The sequence below is a fragment of the Poecilia latipinna genome, unplaced genomic scaffold, assembly GCF_001443285.1.
Source record: "Poecilia latipinna isolate Pla-1442-1.1 unplaced genomic scaffold, P_latipinna-1.0 Scaffold222, whole genome shotgun sequence".
Lineage (NCBI taxonomy): Eukaryota > Metazoa > Chordata > Actinopteri > Cyprinodontiformes > Poeciliidae > Poecilia > Poecilia latipinna.
Window position 1 is genome coordinate 269831 of NW_015112838.1, and position 27278 is coordinate 297108.

The 27278-nt window shown below is 39.0% G+C and overlaps 1 protein-coding gene across 5 annotated transcripts in view; it reads left to right on the top strand.

Moving 5' to 3' along the window:
* The window catches only part of LOC106947084 (glutamate receptor 3), a 113888-nt gene that overhangs the window by 52886 nt on the left and 33724 nt on the right, over positions 1 to 27278 (top strand). For all 5 annotated transcript variants that reach the window (XM_015031880.1, XM_015031878.1, XM_015031879.1 and 2 more), the window contains exons 4-8: positions 9663 to 9850; positions 23341 to 23394; positions 25486 to 25647; positions 26354 to 26521; positions 26899 to 27003. In XM_015031880.1, the coding sequence (XP_014887366.1) occupies positions 9663 to 9850; positions 23341 to 23394; positions 25486 to 25647; positions 26354 to 26521; positions 26899 to 27003 (677 nt within the window). The remainder of the gene's footprint in view (positions 1 to 9662; positions 9851 to 23340; positions 23395 to 25485; positions 25648 to 26353; positions 26522 to 26898; positions 27004 to 27278) is intronic.

A 27278-nucleotide genomic window follows, 5' to 3' on the forward strand; every position in this document is an offset into this window, starting at 1 on the left:
CCCCCAATTTTTTGTGAAAAAAAAAAAATAAAAAAATTATTGTTTTTTTGGAAAAAAAAAAAAAAAAAAAAAAAAAAAAAAAAAAAAAAAAAACATTGGTGGAGTGCATGACTTGTAAATCTCTGTAGGTCTCTGCAGCTCCAGTGGAGTTAAGATGGGTTTCTTGCCTGCTTGTCTGATTAATGCCCCCCTTTCCTGGCCTGTCAGTTTTGGTGGATGGTCACATCTTGGTCAGATTGCAGCTGTGCTGTGTTTACACTTTGTTAAATGGATTGAAAGTTACTCTGAGGAATGCTCTGTTGCTTTATTATCTAACCAAGCTTTCTACAACTTTATCCACGACCAGGCACGGACCGGTCTGAAATGATAACGGTATTGTAGCCTCACTTGTCTGCATGAATGTGTTGGAGTTGTTGGGTTGTGTGTTTGAGTAAGTTCAATCGAAAGGCGGAAGTAAAGAGTGCTTCTGTAGCTTTACCTAAGCTGGACTTTAGCTGGACATACATTTTGTATACACACATTCATACTCGTGATTCCTTTATGTGTGCATATGATTTAGATATATAACCATTACATCAAACTCCATATCACAATCTGAAACACAATAAAAACTCCCAACATGACACATTACGTCAATAAAAAGATGACTGTTGTCGCATATAACCTGATTTGTATTAGATGGAAGCAGTGGAAACATATTTATGATATATTTAGATGGCCAGTATAGCTTAATTGTGTTATGTGCCAAATATCAAGCAATCAAGTACAAACTCGCACGCTAAAGGGGAATTAAATTTCAGCATCACACCTGTAATTTAAAACAGTTTCCAAAGAGAACTATGACTACAGAGATTATGGTGGGGGAAGGCTAATTTTGAAACTCTAACTTCCCATATCTGCCCGAATTGTTGTGTAAAATAACACGTTTTAGAATTGTAGTCATAATGCAGTGATACTGCAAAACTTTGATATTTCTTTCACTGATTGCTGATGCTAATGGTAGCTTGTTAATTTCAAGACAGAATAAACCTTACCTTTCTTCCTCCAAGTTGCCGTCTGTCTTCTTAAGGTTGTCAAAGTTTTCCCATATAGCCGACTGAACAGAGCGGTTCATTTCAGGGGACTCTCCTGAACTTGCAGCGCTAAGGATGCACACACTTTGTGACTTTTTCATATCGTGGTATACCTTGAAACCGGTTTCTGGCTCATTCCTGTCTGCCATTTTTCCTGATCCTCAGGATGCTGTTTGTTCTTTAACAGTCTTGTCCAGAACTTATACTGATTTTACATGAGACACAGATAAGCTCTATCAACTAATTAAGGAACTCCCTGCAATTTGGCATTCTAGGTTTTATTTAAGGGTATCAAAGTACTGAATGTCCAGTAGCAGAATTGGTGGAGTTCATTTAGATTGTATCAAAGGACGCTGCTCTTTTTTTGTGTTGACCTCACTTCATTTTAAAACTCAAACATGCCTTTCATAAAAAGGCAAATCGGCAGCGTATTTTCCGCTTTCCTAGTTGTTATAACAATTATTTTGCTCCTGCCCTGACATTAATTCACACAAATAATTTAAAACAAGTGCAACCCTGTTCTCCACAAAAGGTGATTTATCAGTAAAGCCTTTTGTGCTTTACTGAACTTCTCCTTCATGGCAAATTCGTAACAACTAAATTATGCATGCATCAGGAGAATAAATCAGCTTGGACACGCTGACAAGAAAGGGCACATCAGAGAAGCCATAAAATGCACTAGAAAAATAATATTAAAGAAATATGGATGAAGTGATGCTTCACCAGCATTCACCTTCTCTTTTTATTTTGCACACATAAACTGGTGTCACTGCCAAAATGACAGCCCAATAAACAGTGTCAAAGCTGCAGAGCCAACCATCTAATTCAGTAACCTCTTGGAAAAACTATGAGTCAAGCACCTGTAACTGAGCAAAAAAAAAAAAACATGATATGAGATCCACCGTCTGTCAGAATAAGCAGACAATAAACCTCTCTGCTTTTCCAGTGTCCTCTTAACTGAACCTGGTATAAAGCTATTTTACCACCTGCCCAGTGTGGGCTTCAGCAGCCATGAAATTACAGCTGGGAGCTTCCTTTTTTCATTATAACAAAGTGCCCTGGCCTTTTCTTGAAGCAGCCATACAGAAGGCTGATTGCTTTGATGTTACTGTATGCCACTGGGCCAATTTGTTTCTCTGAAAGAACAAACGTATGTATAATCCTGAACAGTAAACAATAAACCATAATCATTTCAAACTAAGGAAAAAAAAAATCTTCCTCTCCTTTTACATTTTTCTTTGTGCTTCAGCTGTGCAAAGACTTGAGAGCAGAACCTAATTAGTGCCTTCTAAAAAAAAAAAAAAACGCATACACAACTCTGTCTGTCAAGATCCATGCATACTGTACACAAGTGTGGCGTAGTTTGTAGTAAGTGAAGTGGAACAAAAATTGCCAGGGAAATATCGAGGAGCTCCCCAAAGTCTGTGGGTGGATTTTCACCTGGGAAAATGCTCCTCTCATCTCTCCTGCGTATGTAAAAGAAACAGACAGCACGCTGATTTTGTTTGATTTTACAGCTGCTATCTTGTTGATTAGAACAACACCCTGGATAGAAGCTGTTCTGGTTACAGTCCTGCCATAAGTATCACGTCAAAGCTTTGGCAGCATGCTTTTGGGCTACGTTGGCGGCCTTTCTTTTATGTAGAAATTATACCAGGAATCCTTTTTTTTTTTTTTTTTTTAAACTTTATATGTTTTTGATTAATCTCCTCACTTTCAAATTGCACATGTTGACGCTTTGATTAAATTTCTTCGTTTTACATTGAACTTTGGTTGTCCTAATAAAGCAGCAGTGTTGTCACCCAGTTCTTTTAACCTTAGTTTAAGTTACAACATTTTATTCAGACAAACTGTTAGTTTAATAATGACTCTATTGGCTCCAGTCCAGGTTTAGAAATGTTCTCTCTGCCACCACAAAACAACTGAGAATGAAATAATTTCTTTGAAATTTGGAGAATGCTTTTCCAAAATCCAAAACGAAAGGAGACACAGAAAGTTATACATTTGGCCACACACCAGCAGAGTTAAATGGTTTGCACACGGTGCATGTGGAGTTCATCTCTACCTGATCGTTTTTCTTTTTCTTTGTAATATATCTTCTGTGGAGAGATTGTAATAGCATTACCTCTGCAAAGCAGAGTCCCCATCTCTCTTTGGTCAACCCTACTTTTACAAAATGTTATCTCTGTGCTTTCAGCTCAGTTGTTTCTGATTCCATGTGAGACCTGGGACGGTGCTCAACAGGGCATTTCAGGCTGCCAGATACCCCCATTTACCAGAGCATTGGCACATTAGAGCAGAGAGCTATCACATTTAGTGCTGGCTCCATGTCTGTCATATGTGACCCCTTAGATTTTTATCCATCATAAGTAGGTTCAGGCTATTTGGTTTAGGCTGCTGATTTCAGCTGATTGTGAACCAATTTGTTTTTTGAGTAACACTCTCAGGGTATCATTGGCTCATTTCTTTTTACAGTACCTTGCAAAGTATTTAGACCCCTTGGACCTTTTTACAGTTTATCATGTTACATCTGCAAACTTCTCTGTGTTTTATTAGGATTTGTGCTGCAGTTTGAATAATTACACAAAATGGTGCAAATTTGTGAAGTGAAAAAATATATAAATATATATTTCAAACGTCTTTAAAATAAAAAAAATCTGAAGTAGTGCAGCTCATATTGACGATTTCAATGTTTGTTGGTTGAGTATGAGACCTTGTATCTTCTGCCTGTTCCTTTTCGAACAGATCACGTAAAATTTCATGTCAGTTGGGCATGATAATTTTTTGTTCTTGTTTTTACTTTTTGTCTCTGAAATAAATAAATCCCTATACTGTGATTCCTATAAATACAATCCAGTGGAACCAATTGCTTTCTAATGTCACCAAAGTTTGTCATGTAAGCCACAATAATTATAAGCAAATGGTCAGATCTCCAACTAAGATGGGAGAATCTGTGGACAAGACAAGAATGGGAACCTATGCTGAAAAACAAGAGATGTCCAATTGGTAGTTTGCCACAAGCCACGCAGAAGACATAGCAAACATAGAAGAAAATGCTCTAGTCATAGGAAACCAAAAAGTGAACTATTTTGACCTACATGCCACTCTTTGTGGAGCAAAATGTTGGACATAGTCCTGAACACACCATCCCCACGATGAGAGACGGTAGTGGCAGCATCAGTCTGCAGGTCTGCTTAAGAAGGGAAAGCAAAACTGGTCAGAGTTGATGGGCGAATGCAGAGGCATTGAGGGAGAAAATCTGGAATCGAGTTCACCTAGCAGAACAAGAACCCTGAACGTACAGATACAAGTTGTGAATCAAAGCCTGTTAATAACTTGGAATGGCCTATTCAATTTCCATGCTAAAATCCCGGTGAGAGTCTTTGCAAAAGACTTAGAAATGGATGCTTTGCTTTTTATCAAGTAAATACCTGACTTCGCTTGTCATAAAAGACAACACATTCTAGATGTTGCAATTGTGAAAAAAGTTGAAAACTCCTGCACCACTTAAAAAAAATCCCAAAAACTTAAAATACATAGAAGTTTGTGGTTGTAAATTGACAGAATGTGAAAATGGGTATGACCGTATTTTCTTAGCTGTTTCATTACATTATTAGATTTAGGGTTAAGATTACTGAAAGGCAAGCAATAACACAATAATGTGAAATGAGTAGCTAGTGTTGTGGTTCTGAAGCTGAAAGCCATGTTTCAGCTAATGCTAAGGTGCTTGATTTAGAGGGATTAGAGTATTTCTTTGAATTACAGAGTTCGTGCAGATTGGCTGCAAGATATGAGAGGAGGAGAGTGAGGGGGGGAAAGAAAGCGAGATGGAGGTCTAGCAATGAAGCCTAATGAGAGTCAGGCAACCAAAGAAGCTGGGCAATGAGATTAGATGCAACTCAATTCAATTACTGCTGAGCCTCCACGGGTGACGCTTCAAAACTCATCCTGTTAGGAACCGGTTCGGAGACGAAGGAGAGGGCTGCAGCTCTCGCTCAGCCACTCTACGCTGCGCTGCTGCAACGTCTCATTCGCAGCAGCTCTGCTTTTATAAGCACACACAGTGTCTTTAGGACCCATCTGGATTTGATAGCAGCAAAATGTCGGAATAATTGAGTTTTTATCCAATGCAGCTGTTTATGCACTGCTCCACAAACTGTACAGTTGTTCCAAGAGAGCATTTGGAGATTAAAAAGCAACTTAACACCCTGTTCAGGCATGAAAACAGCCCATTTACATGTTCAGAAACAAACTTTTGTCCAACAAAGTCTCTCTGCCATTAGTTATGCCTTTGGCACTGACATCACTTGTCTCTCAGCTTGGTTCCTTCGTATTAGCTCTGAGTCATACATTCACCCCAACTGCAGACTGTGCAACTCAGCCCGAACATACGCTTTTGTAAAGATAAATACTGCAGCTGAATACAAAAAGGAAAATGTTTTACAAGCTCCTTTTACTCTGTCGAACATTTAGATGTACATCTAACCCATCCATGTTTCAGCCTCAGCAGCGTGTGAGCAAGTGCTTTCTTTTCCAAACTCAATCGCAGACATCAAAGTTAACCTTTACTTTTGCTCTGTATCCTGGCAACGTTATGTTGCAGAAACACTTGTGTGTTTTATCAGAACCAAAATGAAGCATGAGAGGAGGTCACTGTGACATTGCCTCACTATTTGAGATGCCTAAAGCGGATGCGTGGAAGACATTCCTCCCAGAAATGTTGTACCAAAGGCAAGAGCGATCACAATGAGAGGTAATGAAAATGGATTTATAGAGATATACTCTTGTCTCCATGCTATGATTAGTACTGAGAAGCTTGATCAGCAGAAGCTGCTGCACGCTGTTGCATTTGTAGTGCAGCAATTTATAGGAGGTGATAAGGAAACTGTTGTCTTCCATAATTTATGTAGTTGACTGTGTTATATTTTCAGATGCAGCACAGCTGTGGAGTTCCTGGCAAAGACTTGCATTTATTTACAACTTCTTTTTTTCCCCATGTTGTAAATAAATACCACTATCAAGAGCATTTATGAGGCCCACTAGAGTGGCTTAGAAGGATGAAATTTTATACAAGCTGAGGATCAAACTTCCTCCATCTGCAAAAATAGTGACTGCCTCGACTCTGTTCTAAAAGCATAGACAAGGCTTAATTGCAAGTGAACTTTTCCTTAAACGGTTTTGATTTTAATAGACTAACACAAAGCAGTTAAACTTGAACCGAATATTTACAATCCACAGGTAATTTAATTTAATTTCAATATAAATGATGTTGATGAACACAACAGAGAGGGCAGGGATGGAAAGAAATCTAAAACAGAGTCGGTGTTTAAAACATTATCTCAAGCTTAGAAAATACCCCAGAGCGCTGTTCAATCCGTCGTCCTAAAATGTAACCTTTGAGCAGGACTCTGCTCCTAACCATTCAACTAGAGCAACGGTGGAAGGATTTAAATCAAAACATACTTGCTTAAGATAATTTATGAGGCCTACCAAAGCTATTTAGAAGAATGAAATAATATTCTGGCTCAATCTATGTTGATTCTACAAAATTTGGATTCAGGGAGGCTGAATACAAATTCATGCCAGATTTTTAATTCTTTTTTTTTTGTTTGTTTTTCATATGTAACCCAAGTGAAAATAATGGATATTTTCATCCATTTACCTCAAGATTATGAGGTACTTTGTGTTGGTCTATCACATAAAGTCCCAATAAAATGCATTTAAGCCTGTAGGTCCATTTAACAATGGTAAAATAGGTATTGATGCTAGTGAAAAAATGCATTATCTATCATGAAAAAAAGTTTCAGTTCTGTGTAGATTTTTAAGTCAAAATCACAAAACACAAACTTTTCTGCTGACTTGGGAGGAAAAAAGAATAAGAGCAGAAATAATCCTTCTCCGGACAGACTATTTACTGCCACCAGATTCCATCTCTTCATTTCCATACAAATGTAAAACTCTGCAGGCATGGAATCTTCTGTGAATCTTAAATGAATCCAATTGTTCCTGAGCAGATCCGCGTTTGCCAGCGGCAGCGAGGAGACAAATGCTGTACAAATCAGCAATTTCAAAATAAAAGGCCTCCATGATTTGAATCTGATTGTGTTTCATTCTTTCATACTGGAGACTTTTTTTTTTATTTTTTTTATATTTATTTCTTTGGCACCTCCAACTTCATACAAAATAACATTATATATTTTCCACCATTGACACTTGAATAAAATAAGCCAAAAATCCTCTCCGCATTCCCATGAGAGTCTTTTTGTCTTTTATTCCTTAAGGTTCTGAGATACATAATATTGCCTGTCAAGCTGCACAGCTACAACCATCAGATACCTGTAAATCCACAACAAACATCAACTCACATCTTTTTATCATGTCATACCGCCGAGGTGATTACAGCGTGCTGAATGGCTCACTGACATTTTCTACCTTGCCGAGCTTTCTTAAACATTTCCAAACCAACAGAGACCATTTTGACCCAGTTAATCTGCATGACGCCTCCTAACGTGAGAAGCTTTTACTGCTGGGAAAACTGCCATGCTGTTCAGCTGGCTGATGATTGGTGAGGTTCAGAGCGCATGTCTTCAATGAATAATGCATCCATGTTCTTCAAACCTGCATGCTGTCACTTCGGCTTTAGGCGGATGAGTTCTGAGAAACTATAGCAGACGAGCTACATTGGCTGGTCATGTTAAAATCATATTAAACTCTATATTTTTCTTTTTGCTTTACTTTTAATTTTCTCTTTCATTTATATGTACAAATTGTGTTGTATGTGAGAAAAAACCCCCACTATCTTCAACATTTTTATGCTCATTAAGTTTATTTGATCCTCTGGAAGACATTTAGCCACCAGTCAAATTTTTGGGGGTATAATTTATACAGATATTTTGCTGTGGAAATTTTTTCCACTTAGCCTCTGTAATCCGTCGTAATGTTGGTGATTCTTGATTGTTTTCGGCTTTTTCTATCTGCTGTTATGCACATGATTTTTGTAAATTCTGCAAATTTATGGTAAATTCCGGCAGAAAAATACATAGATGTCTATACCTTGTTGAAAACTATGCATGTATGAATTTTTCAGAGCTAACTTCTTGAAAGCTGTTCCACCCATCTGATGAGGCACATCAACGCAGCTATGATATTGGCCCTTGTGTGTGCGATGACTGAGGCAAATGATGCAAGTTTTACGCGTGTGGGGTCGGTTGGACCCCATTTGGTAAACACAAGGGTTAAGGAAGCTATGGTGCCTTTTAACATAAAAGCCACATTTTGTGCAAAAAACCCCAAAACAAAATAATGGGATTTTCACTTGTACTACAAACTCACCAGGGCTTTTAATTGCCCAGGGCTGCAGTAAACACAACAATGTGTTGCACAACAAGTACTGATCAATTCAGCCTGAAAACCTGCCAATCTGGTCGTCCCTTCAGTCTCCAGGCAGCACGACCCTTTACCTTTAGTGATGACACAGTTTGGATTAGGCTCATAGCAATCCCAAGCCTCAACCTTCTTGACCAGGACATTTAACATTATTTGTTTTGATTTGTTCTATTTTCTTCTTTCTTTAACATTTTTCACCGTCAATGTGGAGATCTGCTTGCCCAGAGAAAGTGCTTACAGGAGTAAAAAAAAAAAAAAGACAAGTGCTTACTTTGTACACAGCCTATCGTCTCATACCAAACTATATAAATCATGATTTAAAATCTATATGTGCAAGCCAGAAATTTGGTATTGTTCCACACTTTTTTCTCCCCCCTGCCCCTTTCTGTAATAGTCACCCACATGTCAAACTATGAAAAATGAACGGAGGTACTGAATAGAGGCTTATTTGACATTCAATTTGCAATTTCACTGTCCTTGGTTTTTAATGAATTACCAGCAGTGTGTTTGATTTTCATGAATAACCTTCATGTTCATTGTCACTTGTTCAACACTGGAGATGAGTTAAGCCATTTTTATTCCAGCTTGTGCTACATGCAATTCATCGCCCCAGAATTAGGGCTACATTATTCATTCTGTGGCGTGTGATTTGACCGCAGTGTTTCTAAGCGCACTGTTAAATGAAAATATTTCACGTGTGAATTAATCATTAGAAGGGCTCATTCCCCATTCTTCTCATAGCATAATGATCTCTCTCTCTCTCTCTCTTTAACACTGGCCTGGATGAATCTTTTATTGTCTTTATCTTTAAATGCTCAGGCACAATCCTCCGAGGAGACAAGGGACACGGCAGAGTGTTTCACAGGAACGTCAAAGTCAACATGTGGCTGAGCTAAATGCCATCTTTTAATAGACGCCAAGTGCAATAAAACCACTTACTGATCTTTCAATGATGTGGAAATACAATCCCTTTTCATGCACATAAAATTCGGTACAACTTTGCACACAAATTGTCCAAACAATAGACAATATTTAGGCCCTGCAGAAGTCCAAATACTTTTAATTTAATGAGATGGCCTTTTAACCTCCATTAACCACCAGAATATTTCAGAAGTCAGGCTGCCCTTGCATAATTATTTCTTTGACCCCAACTGCGTTTTTTTTTTCTTTCAATCCACTGAGTCATCCTGTCTTCCTCTCCAGGTTTTTCCATCCTGCAGGCTATCATGGAGGCGGCAGTGGCCAACAACTGGCAGGTGACTGCTCGCTCTGTCAGCAGCACAACGAACGCAACAGAGTTCAAGCAGGTCATTGAAGAGATGGACAGGAGGCAGGAGAAGCGCTATGTGATCGACTGCGAGGTGGACCGCATCGATACCATCTTGGAACAGGTGGGTGCCGCAATTCAGATTCATATTCTGACGTGGCAAATACCAGAATACTGCAACTAATTCTTCTTACAAGATCCAAAGAGTCCCAAATCTTTTGTTGTGCTCGTGTGTAAAACGCAAAATTAATTTATGTAAAGTAACTTTATATTCTAAAGAGAAAGTTTTACTCCAGCAGGTAAGAGTGCTCTCACACACTGCACTTCACTGATGTGCTGTGCAGGACAAAAGTCTCCTACTAATAACACTACAACAGGTGTTGTTTAATTAATGTTTTAGGAAGGGGTTACTCTTTAGTCAGTTTGATCTACATTAAGAAAACACGCCGTGTTGAATGAACATGAAGGACATGCACAGAACTTTCACACAGTTGTAATCCTTCTTCCATCTTGATTCTACTCTGGCGTACTGTACGTATTCAGTGACCCGCATGCACTATCTGCAGACGGTTCAGATTTTATAGTTGACCGTACTGATTTCCTACATTTCTCATGATAAAATCCATTTTTGTTTGTTTTTAGATCACTACTAACTGTGTTTGTTTCAGCCCAATCCTGTTCTGTTCTGCTACCTCTAGGAAAATATGGAAAAAGAAAAAAAGGCCCATGGTTCCAGTCTTTGGGGATATTTTCTACGTGTTCCTTACGGAGTTGTAGCAGACCGCAATGCTTAATGCAAAAGTATTGTTGGCAGCTGTGGTGCTTCTAGTAGTAGGAGTGGAGTCACTTACTTTGGTTTAATGCAGTGGTCAGAAACTCAAGTCCTGAAGGGCTGGTGTCCAGCGGCTTTTATGTGTGTTCATGGTCCAGCACAGCTGAATCAAACAGCTTGACTGCAGCATACAGTCAAGCCCTGCAGAGTCTTATTATGACCTAATTGTTTGATTCTGGGGAGTTTCAGCTGACACATCTTAAAGTATAGGACAGGACTCTTTATAAGGCAGTCATGTGTAAAAAAGGCAAACACCATCAAAGTTGAGGTTAGAAAGCAACACCAGATGCTACCAGAATAATGACAGTCATGCGGACTTTCTGCATCACTGCTCATGTTTTGTAGCAGTTTTGATACTTCCTAATGTCATGCCTAATATCAGATTAGACACACTAATTCTACCTGTCGAAGATCGGTGTGGTGTTGCATGACTGATGAACACCTTCTAGCCTAAAACCTGGAGGTCTCAGCCTGAGCAGCCATTTGGAGAGACCGCAGATGACACAGCCCGCTTACTCCCTCTCTGAAAACCCGAAACCCGCTCGTTCGCCGATCACATCAATTGCCGGAGGAGCAAATGAAAGGTCCACCAGTTCTTGTCGTACAGGGAAACACAATTACCATGAATAGATGAGTGGCTATTATTTCTTGCATCTCCTCTATTTGCGTGGCTCACTCCATCCTTCACTGCTTGCTTCTGCTGGGTTATGAGGCAATCAGCTATAGAATTGGATTCTGCTGGTTAGCATTCATTTAGACATTGGCTTCTGTTTACCTCACAATATCCCCTCAACAACCATTATTTTCACTTGTTTCTTATGAATCTAATTTGATCCCAGAGCCACCGTTAAAAACAGAACTGCTGATAGTGTTAATTTGCTGTGTCTAATTTAATTCTCGAATTGCAGATTTCCTTCCCCTAACAATCCTCCCGGTTTGTGTTAACAACAAGCTTGGGCTTTTAAGGAAGAATTAGAGCGTTCATTAGAAATCACATGCGATGCATATTAACAGTAATGTGTGTAACTGCTTTCTATCATGCAAACCATTACAATGCCGGGCAATAATCTGTTTGACGCTCTCCCGTTTCAGTTGGTGTACTCGTTAATAATGAAATGGTTTTCTCTTTGCAAACGCTGCTCTTCTTCGCAATCATTGTCATCGCAAATTTTTTCCCCTCCAAAGTTTGTTTTTGCACACCGAGATGAAAAGAGACGTTCTTACAGCAGCTAACCTTCAAAGCAGCTGTGTGCTTGGTTTTACCCCTTCGTTCTGCGACAGCCTCAGCATGGGGGCTCCCTCCCCACCCTTCTTTTTGGGAGCTAATTGGAATAATCCGACCAGCTCTGCCAATATAAATGAGTCACAGGCATTCAGGGAAGCTGCTGGACTTCTCTCTGTAGTTCCCCCCCTGTCGGGCCACACCATTATACTCCGAGTCAGGAATGGACTGTGTCCCATTAGGGAAATCACACCAAAAATGGCACCCACTGCCATCTATGTGGAGACCTGTGGCTTCTACCTGCTGCTGTGGCTCTATTAAAAAGCGATTGCAGACAGATACAGATACATCGGTGGCAGACCGGTGAGAGGGTTTGAGCAGCCGGGATCAGTGTCCGTGTGCCGTAATGCTGACTTGTCGCTTTACTCCGTCAAGGTCATTGCCCGTCGAGACGGAATCAGAAGGCGGTGCGGATTCAGCAGCCTGACTGCTGAGCGAAAAAGAGAATGTTCTCAGTGGCTTAGTTTTATGATTTAATTGTAAGTAATCCCCCTGCAGAATAAATGTCTTTTTGCCAGCTGTTGAAGCTTGTGGAATGTGGGGATGTGTTGAATAGGCAAGTTTGAGCTTGCAAAAAATTGATACAATTGTTTCACAGCAGAAAAAAAAAAACCCTCTGTGAATGAGCAGTTTATCCAGTGATTGGAATGCTGCATGTTTTATATTTTGGTATCCTGCCAAAAATTCTGCAGGGGCTAAAGAGTTTGGAAAGTGAGCGTTTAAATGGTGATGTTCATTTGTGTTCAGCTACTTTTAATCTGATACCTCTAACTAACTTGCAGTGCAACCATCTGCCTTCTGAAGGCATGTTAGTGAATAAAATCAACTAACTTGCCGAACTGTAATTTGATAATAGTAAGAAACATTTTATGTGATAAAATAACAACACGACGCAAAAGGAAAACAGCAAACATGTCAGGGATAAAGTTGTAGTGTTTTAAGATTATGTTTTCCCTTTATAAGAAATGCATTGTGGGTTTCCTGAGTGTGTGATGTTTTCCAAACACCTAGAAAATGCGAAAGAAAGTAAGTCGGTTGGCAAAAAGTTAATGATTGAAACCAAATAATTGACGTCAGGTTACGCTCAATTTAAGCAAAGCATGTGTCTTTAAAAAGCATGGACAATTCACTGTTTCCAAAATTAACACTAAGTCGACTAAGTAGACCGACAGATGTGAAGACTTAACGTCCTAATTGTGACTCTTAATAACCTCTGACGAACCCTCTCACAAAGTATTGTGAAACTCTGCAAAAATGGACTTGTGTTCATTTCTGCTAATTTTCTTCGTCATACAAATGCAGAGCGGGCATTCTGGTATTTTCATCTAATGACTCTGATTAAGTAATTATTAAAACTGTGGCTCATTGATTTTCTGGTGGGCCAATCACCTTAATGAATTAGTTATTTTAGTTTGTGCTCTGAAGATGATGAAGGGCTCATCACGCTCACTGTACACAAAACATTGCCTCTTTTAAAATCCAAGCACATCCGCCTGTGCGTTATTTACACTGGCTCCGTTTTTACGTTTGGCATGATGTAACAACCTACCAAGACACATATTTACATACTGCTGTGTCAGGCCACGTTTTAAGAGCTGAGTGAGCTGCCCTGTAAATGTGTTTTGGGATGCCGAGCAGAAAGCTACACCAGCGCCATTATCATTTTATGCTGTAACAACCAGTTAGGATTTATCACCTGCAGGACTTCTCCATCAGTACTGCTCTGCAGATAAATTACCCCAACGGCCGTGTTTCCCAAAACCCATTTATTGAATCTTGGAGGTCTGTGACATTATTAAGTGGCGGGAATGTGACATTAAAGATGGATTGTAAACAAGAAACATTTTTGAGTATATATTAAGAAGTGGTTACACGAAGATTGTTCTATATTTTCACATCTGTCTGAAGCATGTATGAGATTCCTCATGTCTGTTTAGATGGTCCTTTACTGGCCCACTTTCCTCAAGGGATTGATGTGTTGGAGCCTGTTCAGAAACAGCAACCTGCTTGTCATTTCTGTAAAGAAAGGCAGGGGGAAAAAAAGAAAAGAAAAGAAGAAAAAATAATAACTGAGGACAAGCCCAGGGCGAGCAAGCTGTTCAAAGAAAGGCAGACAATGAGCTCTGTGCCAGCCACAAAGCTGTATTTTAATGCAAGGAAGAAAAAAAAAGACAATAAGAAGTGAACTGGGTTTTCAAAGAGAATGTAAAGAAAGTAGGTGCTTCTGGGGATTTGTTGGCCTAGCCTTCTGCTGCCTGCAGAGGCTTCAGTGTGGTCATAAGGAATGGGCTGGGATGTGATGGTGTGCATGAAACAAAATCAAAAACACAGTGCTACAGATGCAACACTAACTTGTCTTGCACAAGACTGTTGCATTTTATTTCTAAGCAAACAAGAGTTAAGATATTTCTGCACTGAAAATGCATAGAATGTATAAAATGAAAATGTATAAAATGAATAGGAGCTTTACACTGAAACATTTGAAATGAGCATCATAATCTGTAATCTGTAACTCCATGCATTTAAGTCTACTGGCTGGATGAAAATGTTCTTTGCAGTACATTGTAACCTGGTCCATTGGTCGGTCGTGGTCCTGAAGTTGTAAAGTCATTAAGCCATCCTTAAACGTCAAAATGTCAGGTTTTTCAGTTGCTTGTGTGGAGAATCATCCCTTCTCCAGGCTGAGTTCTTGATATGTATGAGGTTGAAAAAGAGTCGGTGAGTTGAATCCATGATTCCAGTTATTAATACCAAAATACAGCTGGTCCATTTCACATGCTACCTTTAGGAGCTTGCAGGACAAAATGGCAACCAAGAACACTTTGCGATCTCCTTTGTTAGCCTCTGTCTAAGCTACGCCCTAAAGAGGGCGTTCCCTAGTGTGTCATATCCTTTAACCTTAGCTCTGATTTGTGTTACCTAACATGCCATTTCCTTTAGCTTCAGCTTAGCAACAAGCTAAAAGAGATAGAAGGAAAACAGAATTATTTATTCTCAACACTTGGAAAAACGAGTTTGCATTCTTCGACAAGTTGCACATTTTTGTGGGGGGTGTCGGGTTGTTTTGCAATCAATTAGATTATTAACAGGAGGGCATCAGTAGAGTATGAACAATGTAGTAACATGATTGTTGTTTGTAAAGTCGCCATGGCTTCAATCAGATACGCTAAAAGACAGAAAGCAACAGTTCATGGTGAACATATTAATAACACATTTCTCTCATTTTACATTTTTGCACACTCATCATGCAACATCACAAACACCCAGTATCCTAACTTAATTTACTTGTATTAAAAATGTTCCATCATTTTTTAATAAACTGGCAGTAGTAGTAACAGCTTTTAACTTTGTCTTGTATTGACTAAAAAACACATTTTTTCTTTGTATTAAAGTGTATCTGTTTTAAACTACAGAGTTTTATTGGAAGATTTAGACAAATCTATAAATGTATAAGAAACAGCGAAACAACATCAAATTTTAATGTATCCTCAAATAAATTCTTTTAACACATTGATATCAACTGCAGTGAAATAAACACTGCAAAATATTTTAATTGTTCACAGCTGAAAATGCAAGGCAGGATTCTGATAAATAAATGAAAGAACATGTAAGTGCTTTGTTCCTGTCTGCAATGCATCATTCATATTTCTGGAACATTCTGGGGGTAGGAACACATAATCCAGCCAGGATTCTGAATCCTGTGCTTTTATGAGTTGCAGAAGCCTACATATATTTAAGTTTTTACTGTGAAAGTTTGCCATGAAGTTGCTACTCAGTTCATCTGCATCACTGACTTTTTTTGACAAAATAGATCCTCATCAAACTGCTTCAGGCATAAAGTTTTGCATCATTATTTTGGCTGTCATGCCAAGTATAAGTTGACTTTCACCTACAATGTAGGTATTATTAGAAATGTGATAAACAGATTAACTAGATTGTTCTGAACCTTTCAGCCATTCAGATAAAATATAACTTTCTTTGCATTAGCCATAATAGGGAGCAAGTAGAGAAGTATTTATTTCTTTAAAGAAGACAAGAACACCTTCAAAAAGTCCTCTTTGCACTGTTTTAATATTTTTAAAACACAGCTAGATTTAAGACTTACAGTTATGTGTTTGATATATAAACAGCCCAGATTATTTGACAGCATGATGACAAAATATGGTTCAATTCTTGCTTCTTTTTTAGACTATTTCTTTTTTTTTTTGACCATTTACGCACTGCTGAAATGTCTCAGTTGACCTTTTTAACAGCACAAATTTCTGCTGTTGGAGACTGATGAAGCAACCTTGACTGAAAAATATGAAAAATGGAAGATTCTGACTAATGCCTCTTTTGGAAAAGCACTTCTGATTTTAACTTTATCTTATCTCCCCTTGTCTTCTTGAGGAGTGCTCTGGATGAGTCCTTCATGCTTGGTACAACCTGCTTTAAAGTCCCTTGCAGTAACCTTCGCTGTTGAGGGCCATTTACAAACTGTGATTATAGAATTAAATAGGATTAAAGTGTTATCATCAAAGAGAACGTGACCCGCTGACTCGACGTTTGAATGAGACGTTCTGTGAGATTTTATGATGTTTCTAGGACTGCACAGGAACACAGTGTAAATTAATAAAGCCCGTGATCCTGGGGGAACCCTTATTTTTACGTTATCAGGCGTGAAAAATTACCCAGATCGTTTTCAGTAAAAGCGAGATAGGCTATCTCAGAATTTCAAAGTTTTGGCGCACAAACATGAGCTGCGGTGTCAAACGATTTCTTCCCTTCAACGCGTCCCACACCAAATTGCTCTTATATCTCCAAGGAACGAACGGCGAGATGTTATCTGAATTACAAGTCATGTGCATCTAAAACGTTCTACAATGAGGGGGAGGCCAACGCTTTTGCCACCGTCTTTAGGGGCATAAATCACTGCAGCCAGGGGGGGAAAAAAAAAAAAAAAAAAGCATCCCCGCCACAGCCGGCTGTAAATTAAGCTGGAGTACTCCAGCAAGAGCACCTCTGCAAGAGCCTTGAAGTAAAAATAGAGACCGAAGAGAGGAAAGTCCTTCTGCATCAAAGGCTTACGGAGATCAGATTCAGCCTATTGTCCCAAACTGTGTTGAGTGCTTCACTTTGGTAGCTCACTGCAGAGCAAAATGAAATAGCAGTCAGGATGGCTTGTTATAGACACTTAAAAATGCAAATATAAACCATACTTTAAATTCAATGGGTTTGAATCAGAGTGCCCTGTTAGAGCAGTGATGCCGTTAGATTACTGAAATGAAAGCAGGATCAGAGTGGTTAAGACCCGCAGAGCCAAGATCAAAACTAGCCAACATTGGCAATGATCAACCCGTGATGCAGCCTACTTACATTTTCTGAATATCGTGTGGAGAATTATGCATTCACACCCTGTGTATTACATTAAATTATCTTCAAATGACAAACCAGAGAGGAGCTTTAATTGTTAAACAAGTCAGAGCTATTTATTTATTGAAGTTAGCAACCGCTTTGAGGAATGACAATCATCATCAGACATCATCATTTATCTTATTCATCAGTAAAGATAGTCATATAAAATAGAAAAAAAATTGTATCTGTCTGTTTAAGATGCCACTAGTGGGCCAGGATTTAGTTTTAGCTTTAGTTTTTTTGTTTTTGTTTTGTTTTTTTTTAATATGAACAAATTGTGTGTAAGTAACAGGTGGAAACAAATCAACTCCTTCAGCTGCAAAAACTAGGTGGGGTAACGTCTGCTAACACCAAACACAAGATAATTGACTGGGATAATTAGATTATTAATACTACCATGCAATAAAAAATATTTACAGTGACCGCAAAACTGTCTGGATTCATTGAATCTTTTTGCATCTTACACTTTATGAACATGAACCTTAATGTGTTTTATGAAAAATGTGGGTCTGCATGACAGATATTCCCACCTGAGCAGTGGATATCGGCAGCTTCTCTGGAGACGAAGGTTCTCCATAAGTATGCGTGTGTGTGTCTACGTGTGTGTGTATGTGTGTGCGTGTGTGTGTGTGTGCGTGTGTGTGCATGTGTGTGTGTGTGTTCCCTGGTCTTCATGATTCTGTTTGTTCACTGACATTCTCTTAAAAACCTTTAAGATCTTCACAAAGCAGCTCGTTTTAACCTGAATTTTACACACTGCTGAGGTCTAACTGCAGACAATTGCTTCTAACTTATTTTGTCAAGTGACAAGTGCATTTATTATTAAATGATTTTAGATGTAGAAAGTGTCAAAAAACTTTAAAAGTCAATGATCGTTTTGCTCACAGTTACTTTGTGTTGGTCTACTGTACGTAATCCCAATAAAACACAACTAGATCTGTGGTTTTCATGTGAAAAAAGAATTGAAAAAGCCAAAGCGGTATTATGATTTTTGCACTGTGTTCCTTTTAAGTTTGGTAATTTATTTTATTTTGGTTTCTTTAATTTTTCAAGTGGTGGCCTAAACTAATGACGTCGTTATTCGCTCATCTTTCGCCCACCTTAGTGATATTTATAAAGTTGTGGGAATCATTTCAGTCTGCCTTTTCCTGTGTTGCTGCTAAGTCTGCGGTAGAAAGGTCAGACTTTGTGGAAAACGTTCATAAAAAAAATCTGAAGCTGTAGTTTTACATTTGGCTCTTTCTGTCGGCTGTAGGTCCCATTCATGGCCGAACGAAGGTGCAGTCAAGGTCAGATGAGTTTTCTTCCCTCTTGAGACTTGAAAGAAAACTCGAATTCTGCAAAGTCTCCTTAAGCTGCAGAACAAAAGGTGGTGGAGAAAGCTGCTGGATCGATGCACAAAAGGGGAAAATCATTCTGGGAAACAGAAGGATTTTGTTTTCTTTAGTGGTGCTGTGTATTTATGTTTGCATTCCAAAGACCACAGCAAAACAGACCACCTGAGAGTAATAGGATGATGGAAGATAATGACCAAGACACACAAAGACCCAGTGTAAGCTAATTTAAAATCGTCTTTGCTTCTAGTAAATATTGCATTGTGCTAAAGACTGCAAAAGAAATTATTCCAGGAAAAGTTCAATAATTTAAATCAAATTAGAGAATTGCGATCAATCATCTCATGAGAATTCAAAGCACTCTGTCCTGTTCTCTGAGCCAATATCTTATCTTAATCAGACTGTCATAACACAGATCTCACAAAGCGTAAGGGAGAGATTCTTTCGGCTTTTTCTGGAATCATCTTCAGCTATCTAAACAGCTCGAATCTAAAGTACCAATCAGTTAATGGTTACGTACATAGACATCTGCAGACGTAAACCGATGAGAGAGTTTTATGGGCTATCACCAGTTTTGTGAAGCTCTGACCTGCGGACATCAGTTTCAGGCAGTTTCAGTTTTTCTGTCTTGACCATAAACCATATTAACAAATACTTATGTTTGACTTTCTTCACATAGATGGAATGGTCTTAACCACAGACCACACATTGTTTCAGCATTGTGAAATAACAAGAAAAAAAAATGACTACAGTCATAATATTTTAAACTTGCTCTAGTGTGTTAAATTACAGACTGGCATGACTTGAATGATTATCATGGTTAGTGTCTATATCTAAGTCTGTTTACCTCAGCAGTATTCTCTGATGAGGTAGTAAACTCTTACCTCAACAGTGAAATTTCCAAAACACTGTAAATGTTTTGTGATCTAGGTTGATCCATGGCAGAAGGAACTTAAACTCTTAAAAAGGGGAAAAGGGCAAAATCACATTGCCTGTTTAAATGTATCAAAAAGTCTTGATTTCATTTTTAATTTTAACTTACTATCACTGAAAGTAGGAAACTTGGACTCCAACCCTCAACTTCAACTCTGAGTGTTATTAGGAAGATCTGTTTGCATTTTTGCACAGCTCAGTCACCAATCAAAACATTTTATTTTTTAGATTTTTAGTTTCAAATCACAGATCAGGGCCAGTCAAGCATAAGATCATCCAATTTCTTTCACCAGCTTTAATTTCTCGTTGCATCGCCAGTCGTCTATGCTTATTTACCCTGATGACCGGCTCCATTGCAAAATGTTCCATTAAAAAGCTATTGCAAAAAGTACAACTGCATTATTTGAACTGTTATGTTGTAAAATAAAAATAAAAATAAACAAATCCATAAAACAGAGTATGCTGGAAGTAATCTTTTTTTAAGGTTTGATTAGGGTTAGGCAATATGAGGACAGTAGATCAGAACGTATTAGGATGTACCGAAGGTCTGCTGAAGCAGAGCGTTCTCTGCAGATTTTATCCTCCCGTCTTTCATGGGCAAATCAGTTTTATTTTAATCCTTTTTCATTAGCTTCATAAACTAGCATTGCACCTGCCCTAACGCTCTGCTTGTGAAATTAAATCTGCTGGGCCTCACCTTGGCACTCAGACAACAATTTTGAGTCCCACACTACTGGACCTGACACGGGGAAAAAAAAAAAAAAATGAAAAGTTTCATTACCTGGTTTATCTGTACAGTGACTATATTTATTGCAGAATGAACATTTGCAGAGGCTTAGTTTTAATAGTTTTAATTTGGTAGAACAGTGTAAGAGTGAACATGCTTTGAGTCATGACTGCTTCTTAAATGATAACTGCATTTGACACAGGTTAGTAAAATTACACAAACAGAATCTGTTAGAAATATAATTTTCCTAAGAACCTTGTTATTACATGGGAAAACTGTGAAAAGTGTGTGATCATTGATTGAGCCCAGTTAACCAATATCAAATTTGTTTTTTTTTTTGTAGAACCCTTTTCATACAGACAAGTGTTGCACAGCACTTTACAAAATCTAAAGCAGATAATCAGACAAAAAAAAAATACACATTACAAGTGATAAAACTAAATATACCAAGAAAAACTAAATATACTAAAACTAAATATACCAAATTTTGAAAAATTTAGTTGTTTGAGAGAATGAGTGATTAAGAAAACAAAAATATGTAGAACAGTTAAACAAAAATAAATAAAGTACAAACTCTAAAAACATAAACAGAACATAGAAATAGACATATCAAAGTATGTGTGATAACATCTGGAATCTTGACACAGATAAAATCAAATAATTAACGTAATACTTGCTAAAATAAATCAAAACACGTCACAGATGTTTCCTTGGATGATGGGGTTTCTCGCTGAAACTTTTGATCGTGTTCAATTCCCTGTGTTTGTTATTAGTGTTATTTTAAAGTAAAACAGGACATGATAAATAACTATTAGCCTAAACATAAGTCCAAAGTAAATAGATTCAAATTAGAAAAATGCCTTTACAAAAGACCTGGGGGGTCTGGAAGGCTATTGGGAGAAAAAAAAAAAAGTGCATTATTTTTTGCCATATCGGCAAATCCGCTTTAATTGAAATCCACTTTAGAACGGGCAGAATTAGCCGGAGCGCTCACTGAGAATTACTCCCTCATTATCCAAACTGAATGGGTGCTGACTGTTAATGTGTCTTAAGATACTAACCCTTCCTTTAGGAACCACTTTAAAAACAATTGGTTACTATTAACTCTTAAGAGCGTCTTAACTTAAATGTGCTTTTTTTTTTTTTTTACTTCTGACACAACAACTGTTTCTTTATGCTGAAATAAGTATAGCTTCTTTGCTTACACACTTTTGTTTAGTAATGGTTCTTTAATGAGTTTGCATAACATGGACCAGTCATTTAGTGGTGCAACGTGAATGTTTTTAGCCCGAGTCAAATCTTGCTGGCTGCTTATTAAAATAAGTTGAGGGAAAAGGTTTGCGCGTCCTGGCTGGAGGTGCCGTGTATTTCTGTTGTCATCAGTGTCTTGCTGCACTTCATCCCAAGGTTGCCTTATGTAGCTGTTGCCAGTCTGGCTGTGGGCTGCAGGCGTGCAGGCGGTGAAGTCTTTCTGTGCTCTGCTCCAGAGCAAGGTGTGAGGAGGCTTACAGCCAGAGTCAAGGTTAGCGCACAAAGAAAGGAGTGTGGAGCCCTGGGCTCTGGCTGCAAAAATGCAGCAGTGCTTGAAATACATTATTACACGAGGTGGATATGTGATTAACTGCTCCATCTAAATCGTTAAAAGCATTGCAGAAAATGCATTTCCATGACATTTTCTGCCACTTATTCATTAGAAATGAGACTGATGGGCTCTAAAAGCCAGCTCCTGCTATTTCAGCTTTGTAATCAGTTCATTTCCTCTTTGTTTCCGTTTCATTCCTTTGGTTTGTTCCCATCTGTCTGACATGCGCCGTCGGAGGTGCAGAGCCTTAATGATGAGGAAGTTGTCAGAGAGTGCTGACCCATCGATACAGGCTGAGTGAGAGGTTTTGTGTGGTTGTGCTCCCTCATGTGCCGTTCTTGAAAAGCGCCGCTGACATTTTTCCCCCCTGTTGTTAACAACTGACTGGTGTCTACAGGGAGGCAGACAAGTGGTTTATTTTATCCTTCAGGTTGCTATGCCTAAGCAAGGATGAAGTTCAAATTGCTTCACGCTACTGTATACCAGCATGTCCAAAATCTGCTAAGATTATCGGAGCTGAGGCAAATGTTGTAATTGCAGCTGAAACGAGAGCGAAGACTCGAGCTGCAGGGAAACAAGGGCACCTTTCATCACTCGCTCCCATTCTGTGGGAATGCTGTAAACTATCCCCTGTAACAAATATCCTGTGTCCTCGGCTTAACACGCAAACTCAAACATGATAAACCGACAGTTTGCTTTAGAGACGGAGCCTGAGCCAAACATGTGCAAACATGCTGATTTTGGTGTAAACTGGTGTTGCTGTGTTTGTAAAGAAGAAAACCTTGATCTATACAAACTTCGTCTCTGTGGTCTTCGCTCGCTCAGAAGTCAATCGGCAAAAGACGGAAAACTTGGGTGGGGGGGATAAACAGGCGGCACGAGGCCCTGGCTGAGCAGTCTGTCCAGGAGCAGCGCACAGAAAGCCAGGCGATTACAAGGCTCTGCCGGCGGGTTTACAGACGCACCACAATAAAACAAAAAGACAAAAACAACAAAGTGGAGTTAGAAAAAAAAAGATAGCATATGGTTTTTTTACGAGTGCAACGAGAGTGAAACACCGCTCACTATTTTCAGACAAGCTGCGTAGGTTGAAACATGCTGTTCCGCTCCAAAGGTGTGATATTTTCAAAACATGGTGTGATCCACGTCTTATTGCCTCACTGTAAATTTCTTTGAAATATTTTTCCCCCACATTTCCACCTTAAAGACCAGCAGCTGTAAAAGATTCCTCCGTGCGCTGTGAAAGACTTCAAAGCCGGCTGAATATTCAACGAGGCTCCGCGTTGTTCTTGTTTCTGTCTTATTATCGTTTCCTCTTTAATGAACACTTCCTGCCTCCCCGCTTTCTCCTGTTCCATTAGAGAATTTGCTTTGTTTAAACTCCTGCGACGTCCGGGGCACGCGCGGCTCGTCGCTGCGTTTTACGGAGATTGTTGCACCCACTTACATTAGCCGTGACCCCCCCTCTCCCTCATCTCATGGGTGGTTTGCTGTATTGATGTTTTTTTTTGTTTTTTTTTTCTCCCACAGGTTGTGACCGCGGGGAAGAACAGCCATGGTTACCACTACATTCTGGTCAATCTTGTGAGTAATAACCATGCTGCTCCCCTGAGAAGGAGTGTAACCATTTATTTATTTATTTTTGCTACATGTAATAGAAAAAAAATGTGCATACTCATAGTTGGCCTGCAGTATGGAGTAGGAAAAAAGAAGTGCTCTGCATGTTTTCAATTTCTCTGTAATTTTTTTGTTTGTTCTGGTCAGAAGTTTACATGTATTCAGCCTACTAGCCTTCTTAACAATAAGCAGTTTTAATATAGATTTGGGACTATTTTCATGTTGGACCAAACAGTCATCCATTGTCTTTGTAAAGCGAAATAAGACATAGACCAGGGATCTGAAACTCCCATCGTTTTGCAAGATTTTGACAGCTTTTGGCACTTTCTAAAATTTAGAGGAGCCCCTGCTCCAAAATCTTCAGCTGAAATTTTGCAGCTTACGAGAACAATCCACCTGCTGTCTGGGAAATTCTTTGCAACGAGAGATTAGAGTTATTTAAATCCAATTAGTAAGTAAGTAAAACTGTATTTACAAAGTACATTCCAAAATAAAATAAAAAAAAATCACAGAATAAAAAAGGGAGACGTGTTTTTAGCAGGTCTTTAAGGGAAGCCACTGCTGCTCTCATAGTCAATGACAGGAATTATATTTGGAGGATTTGAAACTCGAGAAAACTGTGCCGTCTGTCAAGCAAAGTGATGATGGTGGTACTGGTGCGCTGTAAAAAAAAAAAAAACAGTAGATAGGATATTGCCGAAATAGGACCATCTCCAAAAAACATTTTATCTTCAGTTTCAGCCAGCAGATAGCAAGATGAAACATGGAAAAAAAAAAAGAAAAAATATATTTCAAGTGTAGCAAATTGCCAGAAGCTTAGCAATCTGCTACTGAGTATTTATCCAAACATTAGTGGGAGTTCATGGGTATACATTTCTCACTATGTGTGATGAATGGAAATCCACAACAAATTCAAGTTTCTGCACCCGAGACTTGTTGTGAAAACGCATCGAGGTGGTATTTTGTAATTATTCCAGCCTGAAAAAGGAAAATTCAAAAATGCATGATTAAAAATCCAAACCCTGCTGTCATATTACACTGCACAGTCACTGAGCATACTAATGGTTTATTAGATAAAGATGACTTAACCTTTTTAACCATCTTTCCTTATTTTCCCACACTCTGTGGAAGGAATAGCTAATTTCAGCTTGTTATTAGCAGGGGAGGTTTTTTTTTTTTTTTTAGAAATTGAAGGCTCGCTCTCACTTGGTGCCCTCGGTGCTGTTTCTCTGGCTGTAGAAGATGTGATTGTGGAGGAGGCAAACACATGTTCTCACACACCATGAGCTCCCAATGTTGGGCCTTAGAAAGAAAACATCAATTTTACCATGAAAAGAACTAACTTTCATGGTTCTTGGGTGAAGAAGGCGATTTGAAGGCAGTGCATTTAGGCCATTATATACTGGGAAGCAAACATGGCAGCCAGCTCAAATATTTTGACACGTTGCAACACTGACTCTGGACGGCTGCCTTTCTACGGTGCTGAACAACTGATAAAGATATATTTTTGCCTAACATCCAAAGACACAATGCTATGTTTTTGAAGGTGTTTAGTGTGTTTGAAACTCTGGTTCATTTTCCACCTTGATGTGGTTCATTTGTGTAGATGTGAACACAGCAATTTCTCTCTGGTGGGGACTGAAATAACTCCGCAGTGATTTCTTAATGTGAACATGATCCAAACTCGATCCAACACGGCTACCAGGTGTACATTGCAACTTGAACCCAATGTCTTTTGTAGTCATGTATGCGATGTGCTGTGTGATGCAGGAGAAGAAAAAAAAAAAATCAATGAAGGCTGTTTGTCTTTTGAATAGAGCAAAAAGCCTTGTGTCAACTTTCCAGAGGTCTTGTCAAAATCTCTTTGGTATACTTTTCCCATGACATCATTTGATTTACATACTAGATTCTCACTCGAAACACCGCCTCGTCTTTCTGTCTCGACATTTGGTTCTTCTGCCCAACAAACAAACTAAAATCACGTTTCTAAAAAAAAAATACAGCAAGTCGCAAGAGTGTCATCGCTGACCCATTTCACTCATGTGTAATTTTTTTTAGGGATTTTCGAATGTGAGTATGGGCAAAGTCATCGCCGGAGGAGCCAACATTTCAGGGTTTCAGATCGTCAACCCTGAGAACCCGATTGTGCAGCAGTTCAAACAGCGATGGGACCAGCTGGATGAAAGAGAATTCCCAGAAGCTCGCAACGCTCCTCTGAAGGTAGTCGGGCTTTCGCAGGGCTTTATTACATTGTGCATGCAGAACACGCAGGTCGTTCCTTCTGAAGTGATCTCCATCAGCTGTTCCTCTCTCATCCTGTTTGCCTTTATCATTCTTTTGCCCTCTCGCCTACCCTCCCTCGCTCTTTGTGGCGTCTTTGCTTTGCATTTCTCAGCGCAATCAATATATTGATAGGCAGTGCAAGCCAAGGTTATATTGCAGCTTCAATTTACATCTAATTAAACAATGATCAAGGAAGAAATGGATTTGGAATGCCATTTAATTAGATTTTGCCGTGGTGTGGTGGTCAACAAACAAGTGCCTCAACCCCTCGGTGGTGAAAAGGTCAGGAGAAGTTGCGGGGTAAGTACGTGGGAGATAAAAGTCAAACTTTTATCCTTTATTCACCACCTAACTCCGCAATAAAGTTTTGGATGAGGTCCTGACATTTAGATAAGTCCTCGATAGCTTAAGTTGCATTTAACCTACTGATAAGCAAGGTGTCAAAGTTTGCATTCACCCCAAAACACACAAACCTGACCAGACGCCGAAATGCTTTGAAGCACACAAATTGCCTCTTTTTCATCTGACTTCTCTCAATTTAACAGCCTGTCAAAGAATAAAAAGTCTTTTTGTTTTCACAGCACAGTTTTTTCAGCATCGTATGTTCTGTTGTTTGTGTTTATCACTCTCTGTTTTTGGACAGTACACCTCTGCCCTGACCCACGACGCCATCCTAGTGATAGCCGAGGCATTCAGGTACCTGAGGCGCCAACGCGTAGACGTCTCTCGTCGAGGCAGCGCAGGAGACTGTCTGGCGAATCCCGCCGTACCCTGGAGTCAGGGCATAGACATCGAGAGAGCTCTGAAAACGGTAAGGAAGGGATATGGGAGGGAGTGGTAGGCTGAGACCAAACAGAGAGAAAAAAAAAAGGGGGGGGGGGCTGAGAGAAGTAGTGATGCAGGGTTAGCATGATAAAGATGGAAAGTGACAGAGAGAAAGGGAGAGAGTGCAGAGCTATTCTCCGCTCTCTGCCTCCAGATATCTCTGCGCAGAGCTCACTCAAATCCAGGCCCTCATTACCATAAAACTACATCTTTTATTAAAGCGTATCCAGTTCATCATTTGATTAACGGACTGAGTGCGCTCCAGTTGCAAAATGGACACGGGCACCTTAATGCCAGCTATATCTGCAAAGTGATGCAAGCCTTCCACTTCTTCCTCGCTCTAAGTGTCTGTTTTTCCATCAGGTCCAGCTGCAGGGGATGACCGGGAATATCCAGTTTGACAACTATGGCCGCAGGACCAATTACACAATAGAGATACATGAAATGAAAAAGGATGGGCCAAAGAAGGTAAGACCTTTTGCAGCTGCCAGAGCTACTTGGAATCATTTTCCTTGGCCAACATTAAAGTTAAAAATTTTAAGTTGGCTTGTATTTAGCAGCAAAACTGTACACCTTTGCATCCCCAGTACTTATTTAGAATATGAAAACTTTGTCAAACAGAAATGTTGCAATAATAATAAAAAGGGATTTTACACTCTATTAGAAAAAAAAAAAAAAAAAATAAATAAAATTATATATATAAAAATTTTTATTTAAATATATAAATATTTTTATATATATAT